The 18,055-nt window shown below is 35.2% G+C and overlaps 1 protein-coding gene across 1 annotated transcript; it reads right to left on the bottom strand.

Annotated features, from left to right (window-relative positions):
• Nucleotides 1–824: 824 nt before the first annotated feature.
• Nucleotides 825–15,029, bottom strand: mamdc2b (MAM domain containing 2b). Its single transcript, XM_039675930.2, has 14 exons — nt 14,878–15,029; nt 14,696–14,800; nt 12,886–13,136; nt 10,512–10,596; nt 10,051–10,143; nt 8,682–8,965; nt 7,078–7,171; nt 6,835–6,981; nt 6,137–6,402; nt 5,430–5,523; nt 5,173–5,328; nt 2,085–2,344; nt 1,088–1,172; nt 825–999 (listed from the first exon to the last, which is right to left on the bottom strand). The coding sequence occupies exons 1-14, from the start codon at nt 14,906–14,908 to the stop codon at nt 929–931; spliced, it is 2,022 nt and encodes a 673-aa protein (XP_039531864.2). The 5' UTR covers nt 14,909–15,029; the 3' UTR covers nt 825–928.
• Between the last annotated feature and the right edge of the window lie 3,026 nt (nt 15,030–18,055).

Raw genomic sequence — 18,055 nt, 5'->3', positions numbered from 1 at the left:
TCAAACACAAATAACCTGATAAAGACGTTCCGATAACGTTGTTCTAAGAACGTTTTTTATCAACGTAATGAGAACGTTCATCAAATACAAATAACGTGATAAAGACGTTCCAAGAACGTTGTTCTAAGAACGTTTTCTCTCAACGTTACAAGAACGTTAATAATGTTATATGAACGTTCCGAAAACATTATTTTAATAACGTTTTGTCCTAACATTTACACAACTTTTAAAGAACGTTAGTGAATGTTCTGGGAACGTTCCCTGTTAGCATAGGCTACTAACATACTCGCCTTATCATTGCTCTCAAAGAATATGTGTATATTCGACTGTTTTCTCAGGCAACTTATTAGTTGTGCTAGTTTCATGTCTCTCACATCACTTTGCACTCTCATTCTCTCATTATAAAATAACTCAATCATTTTTGATGTCACTTTATTTTTATTTGTATTTCGGTAGATGTGCAACAGGCAAGAAACTGTACAGTCAGTTGGCCAAAAGAATATGATAATCAGATATGAACAGTCCATATTACACCTTTACGTGAATGACTAACATTTATTCACATATTCAAATAGGAATCTCTTCAATTTTCAGTTTTAAATGACAAATAAAAAATAAAATAAAAATCACCAGTTTCGAATGCTGCTGTCCTGAAGTACAAATTAAAACAAGCAAATAAGACATCTGTAAAGGGCTTCCTTTAAGGTGACTATGGTTTCAATCTTTAACAATGTATCTAAAGTTTTAATATACAGACATGAGGAATTGCATAGCAGGAATGGTTCATAAGTCAAATACACAAGAAAAGTTTGCAGGTGATCAGATATGGTCATAATGCAGCCGTCTCCCTCCCGTTCATCCTCACAGAACTTTGCACTCCACACGGTTTATGTTTTCTCTCTTCATCATTCTTTTCTTTCTCTCTTTATTAAGTCATTGAATGAATATCATTATTATTTCCAGAGAGGCTCAGTTGGGGGATATGGTTATCAGCATATTCTGTGTGGATAAAAGTATGAAAAGTATGAAAAGATGTTCATGGTAACATTAATAACTTTTTATCTGATGATCAACTTATTATAAATACCTCTGCATATTCCCTTTTCAAAAATAACATCATCGATTGCAATATCACTCCTTACTGATGCACCCCTGGTGGCTTCAAACACAATCTAAATATGCAGACAAATAGACATAATATATTAATGAATTACATCGATTAAATGTTGACATAAAATATAAAAAATGTCCAAACCCATAAGACTTTGGAAAACACAAACATGATTTATTTTTTGTTGTTGTTGTTGATGATGAAATCTTAGTGCTGCTAACGCAACTGACACTTTGACGGTTCAACAAGTTCACCAGGAGATCATAAAATTAATACTTATGAATTGAGTTGAGTCAAAATTTTCTGAAGAGACACGATCGCTTTATATGATGAACAGATTAAATTTAGGCTTTTATTCAAATATAATCGTTGATCAACACATCAGTGGAGGTAAACGAAGCTCAAGCATGTTCACTTTACGTCTGAGAACCAATGAGGTTCATTCTCATGTTACGCAACATGCTTGAGCTTCAGCAAGAACCAATGAGATTTGTTCTCATCCGTCAAGTAGGTTCGGTTGAGATTCTGCTTTTGTTAGCTGATCAATTTTTATATGCGAATAAAAAACAAAATTAAAAGATCAAGTCCCCAGACTAAACCAATCTATTCATATGGATCAGTTTTACAATCTCTTTATGAACTTTTCGAAATGTCAAAGTGGTAGTTGTGTAGCATTCAATTGAGGGACGGAAAGCACTAAGATTTCAATAAAAACATCTTCATTTGTGTTCTGAAGATGAATGAACATCTTACGGGTTTGGAACAACATGAGGGTGAGTAATTAATGACAGAATTTTCATTTTTGGATGAACTAAGGTCACAAGTCACAACACATTATTGTTGGGCTTCTTGGTAAAATTAATAAATTATGGGGGGGGGGGGGGATCCCCCCCCCCCTCAGACAGCACGCCAAATACACATAACCTTTACTCATGTAAGTCTGAACTCGTGAATGCAGTTTAATGCAACTAACCAGGTGTTGTTGGTCATATTGGTAGTTTATGGATGCTCTGAGCCAGGAGATGCCCTGTTCTCCGTGGCTCGTCCACAATAATTTGTCCTCATTTCCTTGTCCAGTCTGGAGGTAAACACTCAGCTGGCCAATCCCTGAGCCATACATATGGTAGTAGAACTGCAAGCACTGTGGTTCTCTAGAGCCGCGCAGAGAGCTGGAGAAGAGGCGCGCTTTGTGTCCGGGCAGCATCATGGACGCCTCGATGTGCAAATAATGACCTAAAGACAGAGAAACGCCAGTCTCAGTCTCAGGTACAATAAAATTTAATTACCACAGAAAATAATTGTACTGCACAAGGCCATTCATCTCTTTCTCTGGTATCAGGAGAAAGGTTTATGGATCCTAAAGGCTTCATGGACACATATGTCCAACACAAATGATCCTTCTCTGTACAGATGTTCAAGCTATATTGAGCATTGCTATAGACCATTTCACAAGATGTAAACAACACTGGTCCAGAAGCACTTCCTGTTTTAGTTTGTAACTGTAACTTTATTTCACATGTAAAGAAAACATATTAAAGATGTTTGTTTAACTTTTTGATTCAGTTTTATATGTTCTGTTGGTTGTATTTTATCCCAGCTTTTATGTAGTGTTAAAAAACTGAAACAGGAAGTGCTTCTGGACCGGTGTTGTTTACATCTTGTGAAATGGTCTATATTGAACTTCAATTGTTGTATTAAAATGTATTCTTTCTAGTATATTTCCTTTCTTGGGAGCAAATGTTATCTGTTTTTCTCCCAAACGAGTGAATGTTTTATCATTATGTTTGGGTATCCTTCACTGATAATAAGCAGCTCAGACTCTCTTCAGCCTTGATGAGAGCTCTTATTTGCTAGTCCTATGTGAATGCCGTAACAGTGAAAATAATAGGGAAATAGGGATCTTGTTTGTGTTTGAGTGTTAAAACATAAAGGGGTCATTGAAGCCAAAAGTTTAAGGCACCAACTTACTCCAGTTAGACTAAAGTTTAGTGTTAGTCTTCTTGGTTGGAGGTTAATGAACCACTGCCATTATTGGAGATTGACTCAGTTGTTGTTCTGGAGATACTGGCTCCCAGCAACTCAAATCTGCGACCTGGAAGGTCATGATGTGCCTCTGAGTGTCTGGAGATATGCTTCGTCTATCTGTATATGTGTGGAAAATTACTTTGTTTATCTATATCTTAGCCAATGAGAATCATTCAACGTGTTAGCAATGACGTAGCATAGACCTTGGAAATGGTATAACTGCTGTGATCTTTGTAACTGTAAGGAGATGGCCTACGAACTTCTGTGTGAGTCTTGAAGCTGACTTCTGCTAATGAAACTGCAAACTATATTCAGTAAAACTTTTCTTTAATTTTTTATAATTCTGACTCCGGGTCTTCATTCTTCATATCTGGTTCTGGGTCTTTGACTGTAAACCCCTAAGGGATGATAGTGTTGACGATTTACCTTCACTGTCAGAAAAAAAGGTACGAAAGCTGTCACTGGGGCGGTACCTTTTCAAAAAGGTACACTTTTGCACCTAAAGGGAGCATATTGGTATCATAATTGTACAAATATGAAGGTACCAATATGCACCCTTTAGGTACAAAAGTGTACCTTTTGAAAAGTGACAGCTATCGTACGTTTTTTTCTGAGAGTGTTGGGTACGAGTGAGCCAGCGTTGTATTTGTGCATTGCGCGTGAAATCTAGGGCACCAAATTTGGAAATCCACTGTCTCCAGAGTACACTTTCATGACCGTTTCTTAAAAAGTGCACTTTGTAATGAGTGTGTTAATCAATATTACATTTAGTAAATACATATTTAAATGCACTAAATTGCAAATGTGTAATTACAAATACGTTTAAATAATCCATGGCATAAATGTTTTATTAGAAATTGTATTAAAGTCAATTTTGTTTACCAGAAAAGCAGTACACTTTAATCATGTTTCAAGACAATTAAATTAGGAAATTATACAGTTGACTTAAGTCACCCTAAAGTTCAACTAAATGCATTTAAAATAAATTTGAACTATAATACATTTTCATTTAATTGCAAATAACATGTAATTAAGTGTTCGGAAACATTACATTACAATTAAGACTCCTGATAAAGACATTACAAATATGCATCCTGATAAAGTTCCCTTGGCCTTTGGAATTAAAATAGACCCATCATCACACACCTTCCACCACACCTAGATTGGCATGGTGTACTTTCCATAATATCATCTTTCAATGCAAATCAAACCAGCTATTAGGCTAACTGAAGTAAAACCATGCCAATCCCTATAGGCATGGTGAATGGTGTGTGATGATGTGGGGATATTTTAATTCCAAAGGCCAAGGGAACTTTATCAGGATGCATATTATCCTGGATCCATGAAATAACTGGCTTTTAAGGGAAATTTTAAGAATTTTTAAAAGAAATTTTTAGAAGAAATTTTAAGGAAAAACGTTTATTTATTTATGATACATTATTCATTCACAAAGAAAATTTGTGTCATTAAAGGTTGGAGTTTTCCTCATTTTTCTAATTAAGGCATTAAGATCAATATTCAAAAGATGATTTTTTATTCCTCTTTTTAGGCAAATTTAGCATGGGTGTCCAAACTTATTCACATCGCTGTATATCTTAAATATGTCAGTGCCATTGGTTTGTCTCAAGATGCACACCAGTAATGTTTTTCTTCTAAGGCACATTAATAAAAGCTACTTAAATGTCCAAATTGAATTAAGGTCTATCCTGGCTTGATCTAAGCCTTGTCTGTGAAACTGGGCCATTGAGTATATTAATTCTAAAATAAGTACTCTTTATAAAATAACTAAATTGTACTTAGCCGCAAGACTTAAACCATGTATATCCAACATTTAAACTCTTGCCATGGTAGGTAAAGCTGGTCTGCCTGATAGCTTTCACATGTGAGAATCTATGTCATACTGTAACTATCTGCAAAGTAATGTCTACATGGAGCATGATCAGCATCTGCCAAGAAAGTCGTCCCACCTCAAAGGATGATTTAGACAACTTTACACATTGTGTTTAAAGTGTTTTCAGGGACGGTTTGAAGCTCACCCCCTCCAGTGGTGTGGTCTCCTCTCGGCCCAGTGTAAGATGTTGGTGTGGGTCCTCTGGCCAGCATCCAGTCGCCTGAGTCTCCTTCCTTATCCTGAGTGTATCCACAGAGACCAGTCTCAAAGTCACAGTGAGACGGGACTGACAGAGTAGATGCTGTAAAAAAAAAATATAAAGGAATCAACTGTAAGATTCACAATGATGATTCAACAACTCCCATGCACAGAGTTTTGTAAATGAATGAAGCTTTTTTTTACCTAACAATGAGCAATCCCCAAGGGTGACTTTAATGTCATCGAGACCAACAGAACCACAACTCCAAACATTTTTGCATGTGCTGATGAAAACCAACTTCATCACCCAGATGTGGAAAAACAACATAATTAGGATTAACAACAAAATAACAAATCCAAAAAAATAAACACAGTGTACATCTACATTTAAATATTTATTATTTCAAAAGTATTAGGCAAAACTGATGGTATGAGTCAATGAATAATCCTCAGACCGTCTTATTTTTCCAGATGTTATAAAGGTTTATTTCTCTAAATCTGGATCTTGTTGAAATAAAAGTTATGTGAGGAATAAACCCATGTCTTGCTAGCAGATGCTAAAGCAGTGTGCCAAAAGTCTGTCTGAGAATCAGCATGTCTCTTAAAGAACCGGTGAAATGTTCATTGAAATCAAGTATGGTTTTTAAAAATATACTTTTAAGATTTGAAGCACACTACAAGTGCACATACAAGACAATCATGTGCACTTCTTTATCACAAGAGAAATCCATCAACCAATAATAGTGTATCATGACGCCATGGTGGAAAAATAATTTTGTCTGACTTTAGCGCACAGTTTGTACTCCATAACTGTTAGCTTTGCAGCTAGCGTTTATATGCTGGTGTGTTTTTAAAATACATATAGCAAGTAAATGAGCAATAGCAAGAGAGGTGAACTATATGTGCCTTACCTGAGCATTCTTCTGACTTTGAATGGTCAGTTCAACTGCAATCCAAACATTTCTTATCTTCTCACTCTGGCTCCATATTTGCTCTTGTTTAGTACCGTCTCTGTAATCCAGATACACGGAGAGGACTTGATCTGTTCCACTAAGACCTCGCAGGGAGTAGAAGAACTTCAGGCAGTATTTCTGATTCCCTGGCATTGGCGGGCCAAGCAAACGGCTGATGTGTCCAGACTGTAAACTGGAGCGAGAGTTTGCCAACAAAAAGGATCCTGTTCAGAAAGTACAACTATTTTTAGCCCTTTTCATGCTTTACAATGTCTTAATCATTAATGTATTGTATATACACTATCGTTTTATATATATATATATATATATATATGAAGAGTTCAGATGCAAAAGCCTCTAAATGCCATTTAAAATTTTCTTCTTTAATAATGATTTTTTATCAAACTTGTATATTTAAGTACAGTAATTTCACTTAAATAACAATTAATAGGTAATTATCATTGCCATTTAAGTGAAATTACTGAACTTAAATATACAAGTTTGATAAAAATTATCATTAAAGAAGAAAATTTCAAATGGCATTTAGAGGCTTTTGCATCTGAACTCTTCATATATATATATATATATATATATATATATATATATATATATATATATACATGGTATATAGTGGTAGTGTAGATTATAAGCCATACCTGCTCCTGTCGTATGGTCTCCAGCGCTGTAGATGTTGGGTTTGACAGACACTCTCCTCCACAGTGGACTACCCATCAGTGTCTGGACATACTGACAATATCCTGACTCAAAGTCACAGTTTGCAATAGATGGATCAAATGTTGGCTCTGTGAAAACAGATGTTTTTAAGTGGTCATATAGGAAAGGGGTATTGGGCATAGGTATTGGGGTACTGAATTAATCTTCGAGGTGTTCAAGCATACCTGTGCCTGCATTACAGAACTCTGGAGAGAAGGAAATGTCATCGAGAAGCACGTCTCCTCCATGAGGACTGTTGAACGCACCCTCAAACACCAACTGGTAAGATACACACACACATATACATGCGGCTGTCAAATGTACATGTTATTATGTTCAACAATTAAATCATGCTAAACTGAACATTTAAAATTATTTAAATGATTTAAAATTAAATATAAAGTCTAATTACATTTAATTTCATGTCTTAAAACACTGGAAAAAAACAATAAAGTCCCCCTGTAGTCAATAATTGTATACCTTAAAACTTATCTTTGATTAACAAAATTACATAATTAAAAGTTTTTTCCTCTGAAAAAAAGGTCTTCATGCCTTTCAATAGCTTGAATGGAACTTGACGCCCCTAATTGCCTAATTTCCATGAATCCATAACTAGGCTATATTGGCTCAGAGACCCACTCGGCCAACTCACTGAGGTAAACACTGCTTGGTATCGCTCTTTACAACGTCGGACACATAACTGTAATTATTAATATGATTAGCCTTTTGCTTGACTATGTTATCAAACAGTTAATAATGTGTTGCTAATGTTACACACATTCCCGTTCACCATCTTAGTCTTCCTTCTATCAGAAACGCATTGAACTCCTCAAAACGTCAGTGGAGAAAGGCATAGTTCATCATAACATATCGTAATATCATACATCCCCTATATTGCTAAATCTACTATAGTTAAAATATTCCTAAAAAATGTTGCAGGATAACCTGCCCTCTCTCGAGACTGTCCTGCTAGTTCACTGTTAATGACAATCTCACGTTGATCTGATTGGTTTGTGATGTCAGAAACACCAGCGATTGCAAACTGATTGCAAACCGCTGTAAAAAAAATATTTTCCTGATTTGTAATCACAACATTATTTCTTTTGTCAAATCAACTTAAATAATTTATGTAGTTCTGATAACATAATATTTTAAGTTTCTGAAGTTTCTGAACTCAATTTTTCCATTTCAATGAACTTATTTTTTTAAGGCAGCCAGGTTACTTCATTTTTTAAGCTAAACCAACAATATTTTTTTACAGTGAGGCCAGTCATTCTGATTCACCATAGTTTTAAAGAGAAAATACTCAGCAATGATGTCGACTTATGAATTGTCACATGTTTTGTCTTAAAGCATCTTAAAACACCACATAGATATTGATTTTCACCTCAGGGGGAGTTTAACTTCAATTGTAAAGTGAACTAGCCTACTCCTTTAATGGGAACATTAGCAAAGCATTCTTCCACATTTGTTAGCTGGGTATTTTCTTTAAAAGACTTATTCCAGAATCTTTCCCCGGAATCCTGAAAGATTCCGGGCCCTTCTTTCAGGAACAGTGTTAATAAAACAACACACACACTTTTATTTCGTAGGTTTTTGACTAAACAGCAAGCAGTAATTTGGGAGCTTCTTCTGGCCCAGAAGTTTTACAGGAAGAGACTGTTTGCCTGGTGTATAACAGTCAGTCAGTTTTATTTGTATGTGCCTTGGTGGTGGTTGTATCTGAAATAGATATTCCCACAATAATAGACCGGCATGATGTGGTTTATTTGTGTTGGTCTGTCCTTACCTCAATAGGATATGGAGCTTTCAGGTCCACTTGTACAGGTATCCAGACCCTGGCTTCTGGACTCCAGTCCACGTGGTTGTTCTCAGGTAGATCGGCTCTCCACAGCTCCTGATATTGTCCAGCCTGATCCCTGCTGAAGACGGAGAACAGATGGTCCCCAGTGTGATCCCGCTGGTACTGGAAGCTCAAGCAGCCCGACATGGGCACCGTGGTCATGGGAGACACCAGCTCGGCCACCTCCTGGAAGCTTTTAGTGTCGGTAGAGTCCACATACATGTACTGACCTGTGTAGATGGGCATGATGAAAGGGCATGACTGACAGAACCTTGGTATGAGCAACCTCCATATTTTAGTTGGGAAGTGTGTTTCATCATGTATGACTGGCTGAAGTGTGTATTAATGCTGTCAAACTGTACAAGATTATACGATTCAACGTTATCCATTAAGATATATTTTGTATACATTTTTTGTTAAGATCATAAGATAAAATTTTTAAAGATTATTTTAGCTTATTATACAATAAAACATTTTCAAAAAAATAATAATAATCTAACCACATTACTTTTCTGTATAAGATTTTTAAAATTGTATAAATTTCATATAGCATAAATGTCACAGAATAAGTATTAGGCTACATTAAATACCTATAAAATTGTATGTTTTTGGAATTATATTTGTTTTAAATTATACAGGTTAGAAATTATATGCTGAAAAGCTTTCATACAAATTTCTATTGTACATGATTAAAATATAAAAATAATTGATTTTTATATTTTTCAAAACATATATAGGATTATATAACTTTGGATAAACTTTTTAAAATGAAAACATTTTTGAATATAATTTGTGTAAAATTATATAACTTATAATTTTTTTTGTAATTAATTGTATCATAGAAAAGGGAATAAAATTAAATACAGATAAAATTGCATACATTTTTTGGTGTTGCCAAGAATTACTGTATATATTTGTTTTCATTATATGCATATATTATTATACAAATCATGTATAATAATTGTATAATAACAATACACTCTAAAAGATGCTGGGTTGTTTTAACCCAACTTTGGGTCAAATATGGACTAACCCAGCCGTTGGGTTAAATTTTTACATTACATTTTTAACCCAACATTTCAGGTTTGTCCATATTTGACCCAAAATTGGGTTAAAACAACCCAGCATTTTTTAGAGTGTACACATAATTTATATAAAAAAAGATTACAAAAAATTATAAAACATTTTCCATGTCATATAAGATAATACAATATAATGTTTATACAGTATATATATATATACACACACACATTGAATAAGATTTAAATGCTACATTTTTTTTTCATGTCATACATACATAGTAAAGCAGACTGACCTGTTCCATCCTCTGATCGTCCCACATGCCAGTTCATATGTCTCTTCCGCTGGTTTGTGTATCCACACAGGTGAGCTTCTTCAAAGTCACACTCTTTGGGGTCACATGACCAGAGAAAGAAGTGATTATTTTGCATTAAAATGTTAATAACTAGTTTTGAAGCCCTCTCTGCAAGCCTTAGGGCAATACTATTAAAGTACAATGCGAACTATAAGAACTGAGGAACAGAAATCTGGGTTCATTTAAAAGATTTTCATTTTCCTCAGGAATGTGCACACATGTTAGTCCCTAGAATAGCCATCAAAACATTGTTAAGAAAGAACAGCATCTTTTTTCCCGTGATTAGTAGTTATTTTCATGTGGTTGGCCTTGATTTTGGTAGTTAATGTTACAAATAAACACAGTGAAAGGTTGCTGGGCTGATTCTAACATGCTGTTTTTTAAGTCAAAAGAGCACTAACCTATACAGTATTTGTCAGAGATTTTTATCTCATAGATGGACACGCTGCTGCCTTCTTCTTCTCCTAGTTTGCCTTCAAGGACAATCTACGAATGTGGACGAACGTGTCATTATTCTCACATGACAATAATACATACATCAGCAAATCTAGGCCAGTTCATAAAAATATGTACTTAGCATGTTTCGCTTATGTTCATATTAAAAACGTTATTTCTGAATGAACACTCAAAACATTCAGTTTTTTTTTTAAAAAGTGAACATTAAACGTAGGGTAGGCAATTTCTTTTATAAACACATTTTGTTATACTGGTTAAAACTCTCTTTACATCCTGATAGTAATCAATGATAGAAGTGTCCTAAATATTAAATAGATACATATACAGTATCTTCTGTGGAAGTCTCATGAACAAAAAATGTTCACCCAATCATTGCATTCGCAACTGAAAGGATGTCCTATCCCTGCCTGATAAAATATGCATTTGAATGCTTCCACAGTCATCAGCGCGTTCAGTCAGGCTGTGCAGAGTTGTAGACAAACACCAGACACAGAGGCGTTTCAAACGCCAACTTCTTGTGTGTTCATGTATTTTGAAGGAGGTGTGGCTTTGGGGACGTTTTGATCTCATGCTTTCAAAGCTAGCTTGCTATTGCTAGCCTTTCTGAAATCGCCTACCCTACCTTTCAGGAAACGTTCAATTTGATAATTTTTGCAAGCATAATGGGAAAGTTACTTTTGAATGTTCTCTATAAACATTGAAAATTAGTGACATCAAGGCTAGATAATTGTAATGCTCTACTGGGTGGTTGCCCTGCAAGCTTAATAAACAAACTTCAGGTTCAAAACCTGGCAGCTCAAGTTCTTACCAGAACCAGGAAGTATGACCATATTAGCCCGGTTCTGTCAACCCTGCATTGGCTGCCAATTAAACATTGTATACATTTTTAAATATTGCTGATTACTTATAAAGCACTAAAGGGTTTAGCTCCACAGTACTTGAGCGAGCTCTTAACGCATTATAGTGCTTCACGTCTATTGCGATCTCAAAACTCCAGCCAGTTGATAATACCTAGAATATCAAAATCGACTGCTGGTGGTAGATCCCTTTCCTATTTAGCACCAAACTCTGGAACAATCTTCCTAACATTGTCCGGGAAGCAGGCACAATCTGTCAGTTCAAATCTAGACTAAAAACTCGTCTCTTTGGCCTAGCATACACATTACACATTATAGACTTCCTAAATTCAAATTAGGCTGCATAGTTTAGATCAGCCGGAATCGGGAACACGTCCCGTAAATCCTGATGTACTTGGTACATCAAAAGAAGGATGGCGTCTACGCTAATATCAGTTTCTCTGTTTATCCCAAGGGACCCTCTGGTGGACCTGCGCCTGGACCCATCCCGACTCATCCTTAAGTGCCGCCCTCGTCGACACGACAGCCATCGGCACTGATCCTCAACATCTCGTCTCCAAAGTACCGACGTGATTACTTCGACTTACAAACAGATGGAAATGGACAAATTCTCTTAATGTTTCGATCCGATTTGTTTTGTAATCACTGTTCCTTCATTGGCCAGAGGAGAACTGGCCTCCGACTGAGTCTGCAGGTTCTCCCGAGGTTTTTGTTCTCCATTCAATCACCTGATGGAGTTTTGGTTCCTTGCCACTGTTGCCTTGGCTTTTGGCTTGCTTAGTTGGGGGCATTTAACATTCAACAATATTATTGATTGCATTGTATTATTTTCATGTTATCACTGAAGCTGCTTTGATACAATCTGTATTGTAAAAAGCGCTATATAAATAAATGGGACTTGACATGACTTGACTTGAAAAACCATTAGAAACATTTACAAAATGTTAGATGAACATCCAACTTAAATATTTCAGAAAAAAAAATGTTCCATGAACGATGTATAAATCTTTGTTCTATCATTTTGAAAACATAATTAAAGGGATACTCCACTTATTTTGGAAATAGGCTCATTTTACCACTCCCCCAAAGAGTTGAGTTTTACCGTTTTCAGATGTATTCAGCCGATTTTCTGATATTTAGAAGAATATCAGTAAACAGACCGTTTCTGGTCTCATTGACTTCCATAGTATATTTTTTTCCTACTATGGAATTGAGTGAGACCAGAAACTGTCTGGTTACTGATATTCTTCTAAATATCAGAAATTCGGCTGAATTGATTCGAAAACGGTAAAACTCAACTGTTTAACTCTAGGGGAGTGGTAAAATGAGCCTATTTCCAAAAAAAATGGAGTATCCCTTTAAAGACCAGATAACTTTGAAGGATATTCTATTAATGTTACTATTATGTTGCCAGAACGTGAGCAGAGAACAGTTCTGTTTGCTGGGTATTAACAGCTCTCACCTTAAATGTTTCTGTAGAGTTCTGGAGGTCAATGCTGGCGATGAGCCAGCTGTCAGACGGGCTTTGTGTCGTCCATAGCACCTGATCGAAACTCTCTCCATCTGTGCGCTTCTGCACCTGCAGGGAAGCGCCGGCTGTGACCTGATACACCATCCTGAAACAGCTCCAGTCCTGCTGATCCACATCTGGACCCAAAAGAACCGCCTTTCCCTGGTCCCCCTGGACGCGCTCTTCAACTGTGATGAAGTGTCCTGAGTGAAGCCGAATGAAAACAACATTCATGCCAAGAGTTTGTGAGTACAGCTGAGAAAGCAAAAAAAAACTTTAATTATTGTTTCATGACTGGAATGTTAAAATACATCCATCTGTTAAAAAATACATGTGTCGGCATGGGCTTCTAGACTCCACATTTGTATTTAAGCCTTACATTTCTTCTTAATTTCCTCTGCTTAAATCAAAAGCAAATGATCCAGTGGGCTTGTGGAAATGTGATTCATGCCACGTTTAAACACAACAATTCACCTATCAATGTGCTATTTCACTGTCTCCAGATGCCGTAAACATTGAGGCCACTGCAGCCAGATGTGGCTCACCCAACACTATTTCTTCACTTTTTCTCGGCTTTCAATGCATTTCACATCTTTTTAACATTCAAAACAATGTCATACTCTATTTGGAATAAACTACCGGCATGTGGAACACTGCTTTTCACAAGCCTAAAAGTGGTCGTAAAGGGTTAGTTCACCCCAAAAAATAAAATGTTGTATGTATGTGTGTGTGTGTGTGTGTGTGTGTCTTGGACAAGAGAAAAGGAGAATTTGTGAAGAATGTCTGACAGCTCTTTTCCACACAACACCAGTTTATAGTGACTCATACACTTTTTTCATATTCACATTTTCAATTTGCAAATCTTCCAAACTGATAAAAAAAATGTTTTAATAAATTCTTCTTTTGTGTTGGATTATATATATATATATATATATATATATATATATATATATATATATAGCTTACACTAATAATGACAAAAGGAAAAATAAATAAACAAATAAAAGTAGAAATAAATAAATAAATCCAATAAATATTATGAAAATAAATAAATTTTTTTGTAAAATAAATGGCTATTTCTGTATTTTTACATGTATTTATTTATTTATTTATTCGTGCATTTATATATGTATTTATTTATTTATACATTTATATGTATTTCCACATTTCTACATTTATTTATTTTTGTATTTCCACATTTCTACATTTATTTATTTATTTCTACTTTTATTTATTTATTTATTTTTACTTTTGTCATTTTTAGTCCTTCATATTACACATGATATATATATAGATATATTACTCAGATTCAGATTACTCAGCATTCGCTCAGAAAGCACACATAATTTTGCGAGCAAATGCACAGTTTCTTTAGGGAAAGCGAATTGTTTTGCAAGAGAATGAAAAAGCATTGACATATCATTTTCCCTATCATCTCATATAATTTTTCATCAGCATGTCCCTTTAGAGGCTCCTGAATAAACTTTTTCAAAAACAAATGTTAAAGGTAAAAGGTATTTTTACAGATATCATGAATTATTAATAAATATTATAAGTAACATAACAGTTCTTTGTGGGGTTGTAGGCTATACGACAATTTTACATGACATTTTCATAAAAGTTTTTTAAAATTTTAAATAACTGCTTCACTGTATTTAGTCTTTTTCTATAGTAAAGGTTGTTTTTTTTTTAATTTATGCCCTAAAATGACCAAAGTGAACATCAATTCAGAAATAAAAAATGTTCATCGGCTAAAACTCACCGGACGGGTCGAGGGTCCAGCTGAGGAAGTCTGGGTCGGACATATAGTCACATATGCTGTCCCGAAAGCTACAAGAGCCTGGCAAAAGCTCTGCTCTAGCTGTCACTGAGAGAAAAGAGCACAAACACACACTTATGCATGAACAATGATGGACATAACAAACAATCAAACCAAGTCCTCACCAATCAAGCTCAGCACGTAGAGAGAAAGCATCTTCTCTCCAACGGTTTGTCCTGCAAAGATGAAATAAGACCCGTTTCAGCAGAAGAGATCTGGACTTCTCTCTCTCATTCAGTGTTTAACTGTCTGGCGCTCAGATGTGATCCTTCTGTCTGGCTGCTGCTGAGAAGAGAAAGGGAGGGAAGAAGGAAGAGGGGTTCAGTAATGGGGTCCAGACTCAGAGGTTCCCTTACCTCAGAACTGCTGACCGCAAACACACCTTCATATTAGATCAGATCCATATGGAGCAGACCTTTGTTTTCTTTCCTGAATGTGTGACATCTTGAAATCAGACAGTCGCTTGTAAAGTCTTTCCACTATGGCACTGTGCCATCTGGAGCAACAGAATATCTCCTGCTTCTCCTGTTATTCAGCCAAGAATCCAGTAACAACTGTGTTAGTTATGAAACATTTGTTGATGACAGGAGCACATCTGCATTGTACTTTGTCACCATGAAATCAAAATGTTTATGGAATATTGAAGTATTTATTATAAATGGTTTATCCATGCACATCATTACTTTTTATAATTCATGTGCCTCATAATCTTTAATCAAAATAACTTCCTCTTTCGGCAACATCTCTTCTCCGATGATGTGTTCCCTGATGAGAGGGCGGAGCAACCTGTCACTCACATGAGATTCACCAATAGCAAACCACAACCGTTTCACTCGGATATAAGTACGGAACAGTAGGGAAGAAAAGACTATCACAACTTCCGTTCTGAGATCTCATGAGACATTATTATATATTCTGTCCACTTGACACCAAATGAAAAAGCGTATTTTAATATATCTTAATATAATATATCTTTTAATATAAGTCACTTTTCTTGCCTTTATTTCCAATGGACACTTTTTACAGACTATAAAGATCCGTTTTTCATATTTTTCATATTTTCCTTTATATATATATATATATATATATATACACACACACATTTATAAATCTATATTTTGTGTTATATTTCCTTGGCAGTAAATTATAAACAAATGCTGTGTTTTTAATACTGAGGGATTGATGGCACATCTAACATCTTTCTCTCCTCCGACTGCCGTTATCAGTCTGTCGATTTCCCCTCTTTTGCAATGATGTGGAAATGCTATGTATTTTTTTTCTTTTGCTATTGGAGCAAATAGGAATAAAAAAAAGTATATTTGTTTTGCCATTCACCGCTATAGAAGATTACCCAACATTGACGACTTCTGCTTCCGAAAAGCCTGGAAAAGGGTCGATAGCTCTGATCTGTATGATAATGTATATAGATCAGTGGTCCATAGAATTTTTTTCATCCTTTTTCTATTCTTAGCCTTCCCTGATTGGTGGATATAGTTCTTGACTAGGAATTTGGCTATTAAACACAATTTTTTTCATAAAACTGATAAATAACGCAGAAAACCATCACTGAGTTTGGAATTTGGAGTTTGGAATAATCATAAGGGTGTGTTTCATTTATACACTGTACATTTAATCATATCATTAGTGTGCATTGTCCCTGTTAAATAAACCTGAAATAAATAAAGGTGCATTATGAAAGCAGGGAATAGATTAAGGGAAAGATTCTATTTGAAAAGCTTTCATGTGATGAAGCACAACATTTTACAATATACACTCTAAAAAATGTTGGGTTGTTTCAACACTAATTTGGGTCATATATGGACAAACCGAAATGTTGGGTTAAAAATGTAATTTAAAATTTTAACCCAACCTTCAACCTTTTTTAATTACATTTTTTAGAGTGTATGGGGTTTATTTAACAGTTTTTGGGTTGTTGTGTTATCACTGAAATATTGAAATTTCTTTTTTTTATTGAAATATAAATAACTACTGTATTGAGTTATGTCTGAACATTAAAAAAACTTTTTAAAAAATGACATTTTACACTTAATCAGTGTTATTATGTTCTGTTTTTAAATTATGTGCAATTTAATTTTGTAAGAATGTTTATGTTTTTAAGATCAGTAAGAACTGAATTTGGAACAATGTTCCTCATTCCACACACTCTTTTACAATTAGAGGGTGAAGTCATCATTGGGTGTTACGGGTCAAACTACAAATAATTAGAGGCTAAAGTCACACAATGTGGTCCGTGAACACAGATTGGAAACATGATAGAAATATGTAATGCCTGCAGAATTTGATGGAGCCGGGGGACGCTGCATATCGGTTATCTGGACTCAGCGGGATGGTTGGGATTCTTGACCACATGAAGAAGTTCCTATAGGCAGTCCTGGGAATTAACTGAATACGCCATCACTGATTTCAGAATTGACATTTGTTTCAAATTAGGTTCGGCTTTGTGTTCCTCCCTCTGCAAACACATTGTTGATAAAGGAATTAATACTTCAGCAAACATGGTTTGCGTGACAAGACCTGTGCCTGAGAAAAGACAACTGCTTTTGCACTGAGAGGTCAAGGTCATCAAATAACGTAACAACAGTAAATGATAAAACCAAACTCATCTGTGCTGCACATGTAAGCCAGAATCAACATCTGAGAATGGTATAAAGCAACTCAATTTGAAGAAAAATGTCAAGCTATTTATTTAATATAAAATACTAAACAAAACAAGACAGTACTGTTTACTTCAAGTATTGTTTGCTACTGCGGCAGCATATTTAATTTCATAAACAAAATAAATATTTGCTGTGCAGCTACAGTAATGAAGCGAATGAGTGAATCCGTGAACTGTATCAAACATTTATTGATTTGAGGATGTGTATGTTCCCAGAGGGTCTCGATGGCCGGCTGCTTTCTGACGCGAGCAATTATTCATAGGATTTCCCAGAATGGCACATGAATGGCAGCATGAAATGTACGGTTACAATAATTAAAAATATATACTGTTTTATAGAAAAAAAGAGACTGCCTTAGTTTAGTTTAATTTAAATCATTACACAAAGTGATATCATAAATAATTATAAAAATTATAATTAATTAATTACAAATTCAAATATTTTTCATAAACAGGTGAGATTTTATTCTTTCTCAATTTATAAATAATTGTGCGATTTGCGCATTCACAGTTTGGACCAATGAGATTTCACTGTGGGCGGAGCTACCTAGTGCTACTGTAATAAAACACAACAACAAAACACAGTTACACAACACCATTTTTTGTAATGCATTTTCGCGGTTTAT

The sequence above is a fragment of the Pimephales promelas genome, chromosome 23, assembly GCF_988280905.1.
Source record: "Pimephales promelas chromosome 23, fPimPro1.hap1.1, whole genome shotgun sequence".
NCBI lineage: Eukaryota > Metazoa > Chordata > Actinopteri > Cypriniformes > Leuciscidae > Pimephales > Pimephales promelas.
Note: the sequence above shows the minus strand (reverse complement) of the source record. Positions and strands in the feature narration are given on the sequence as shown.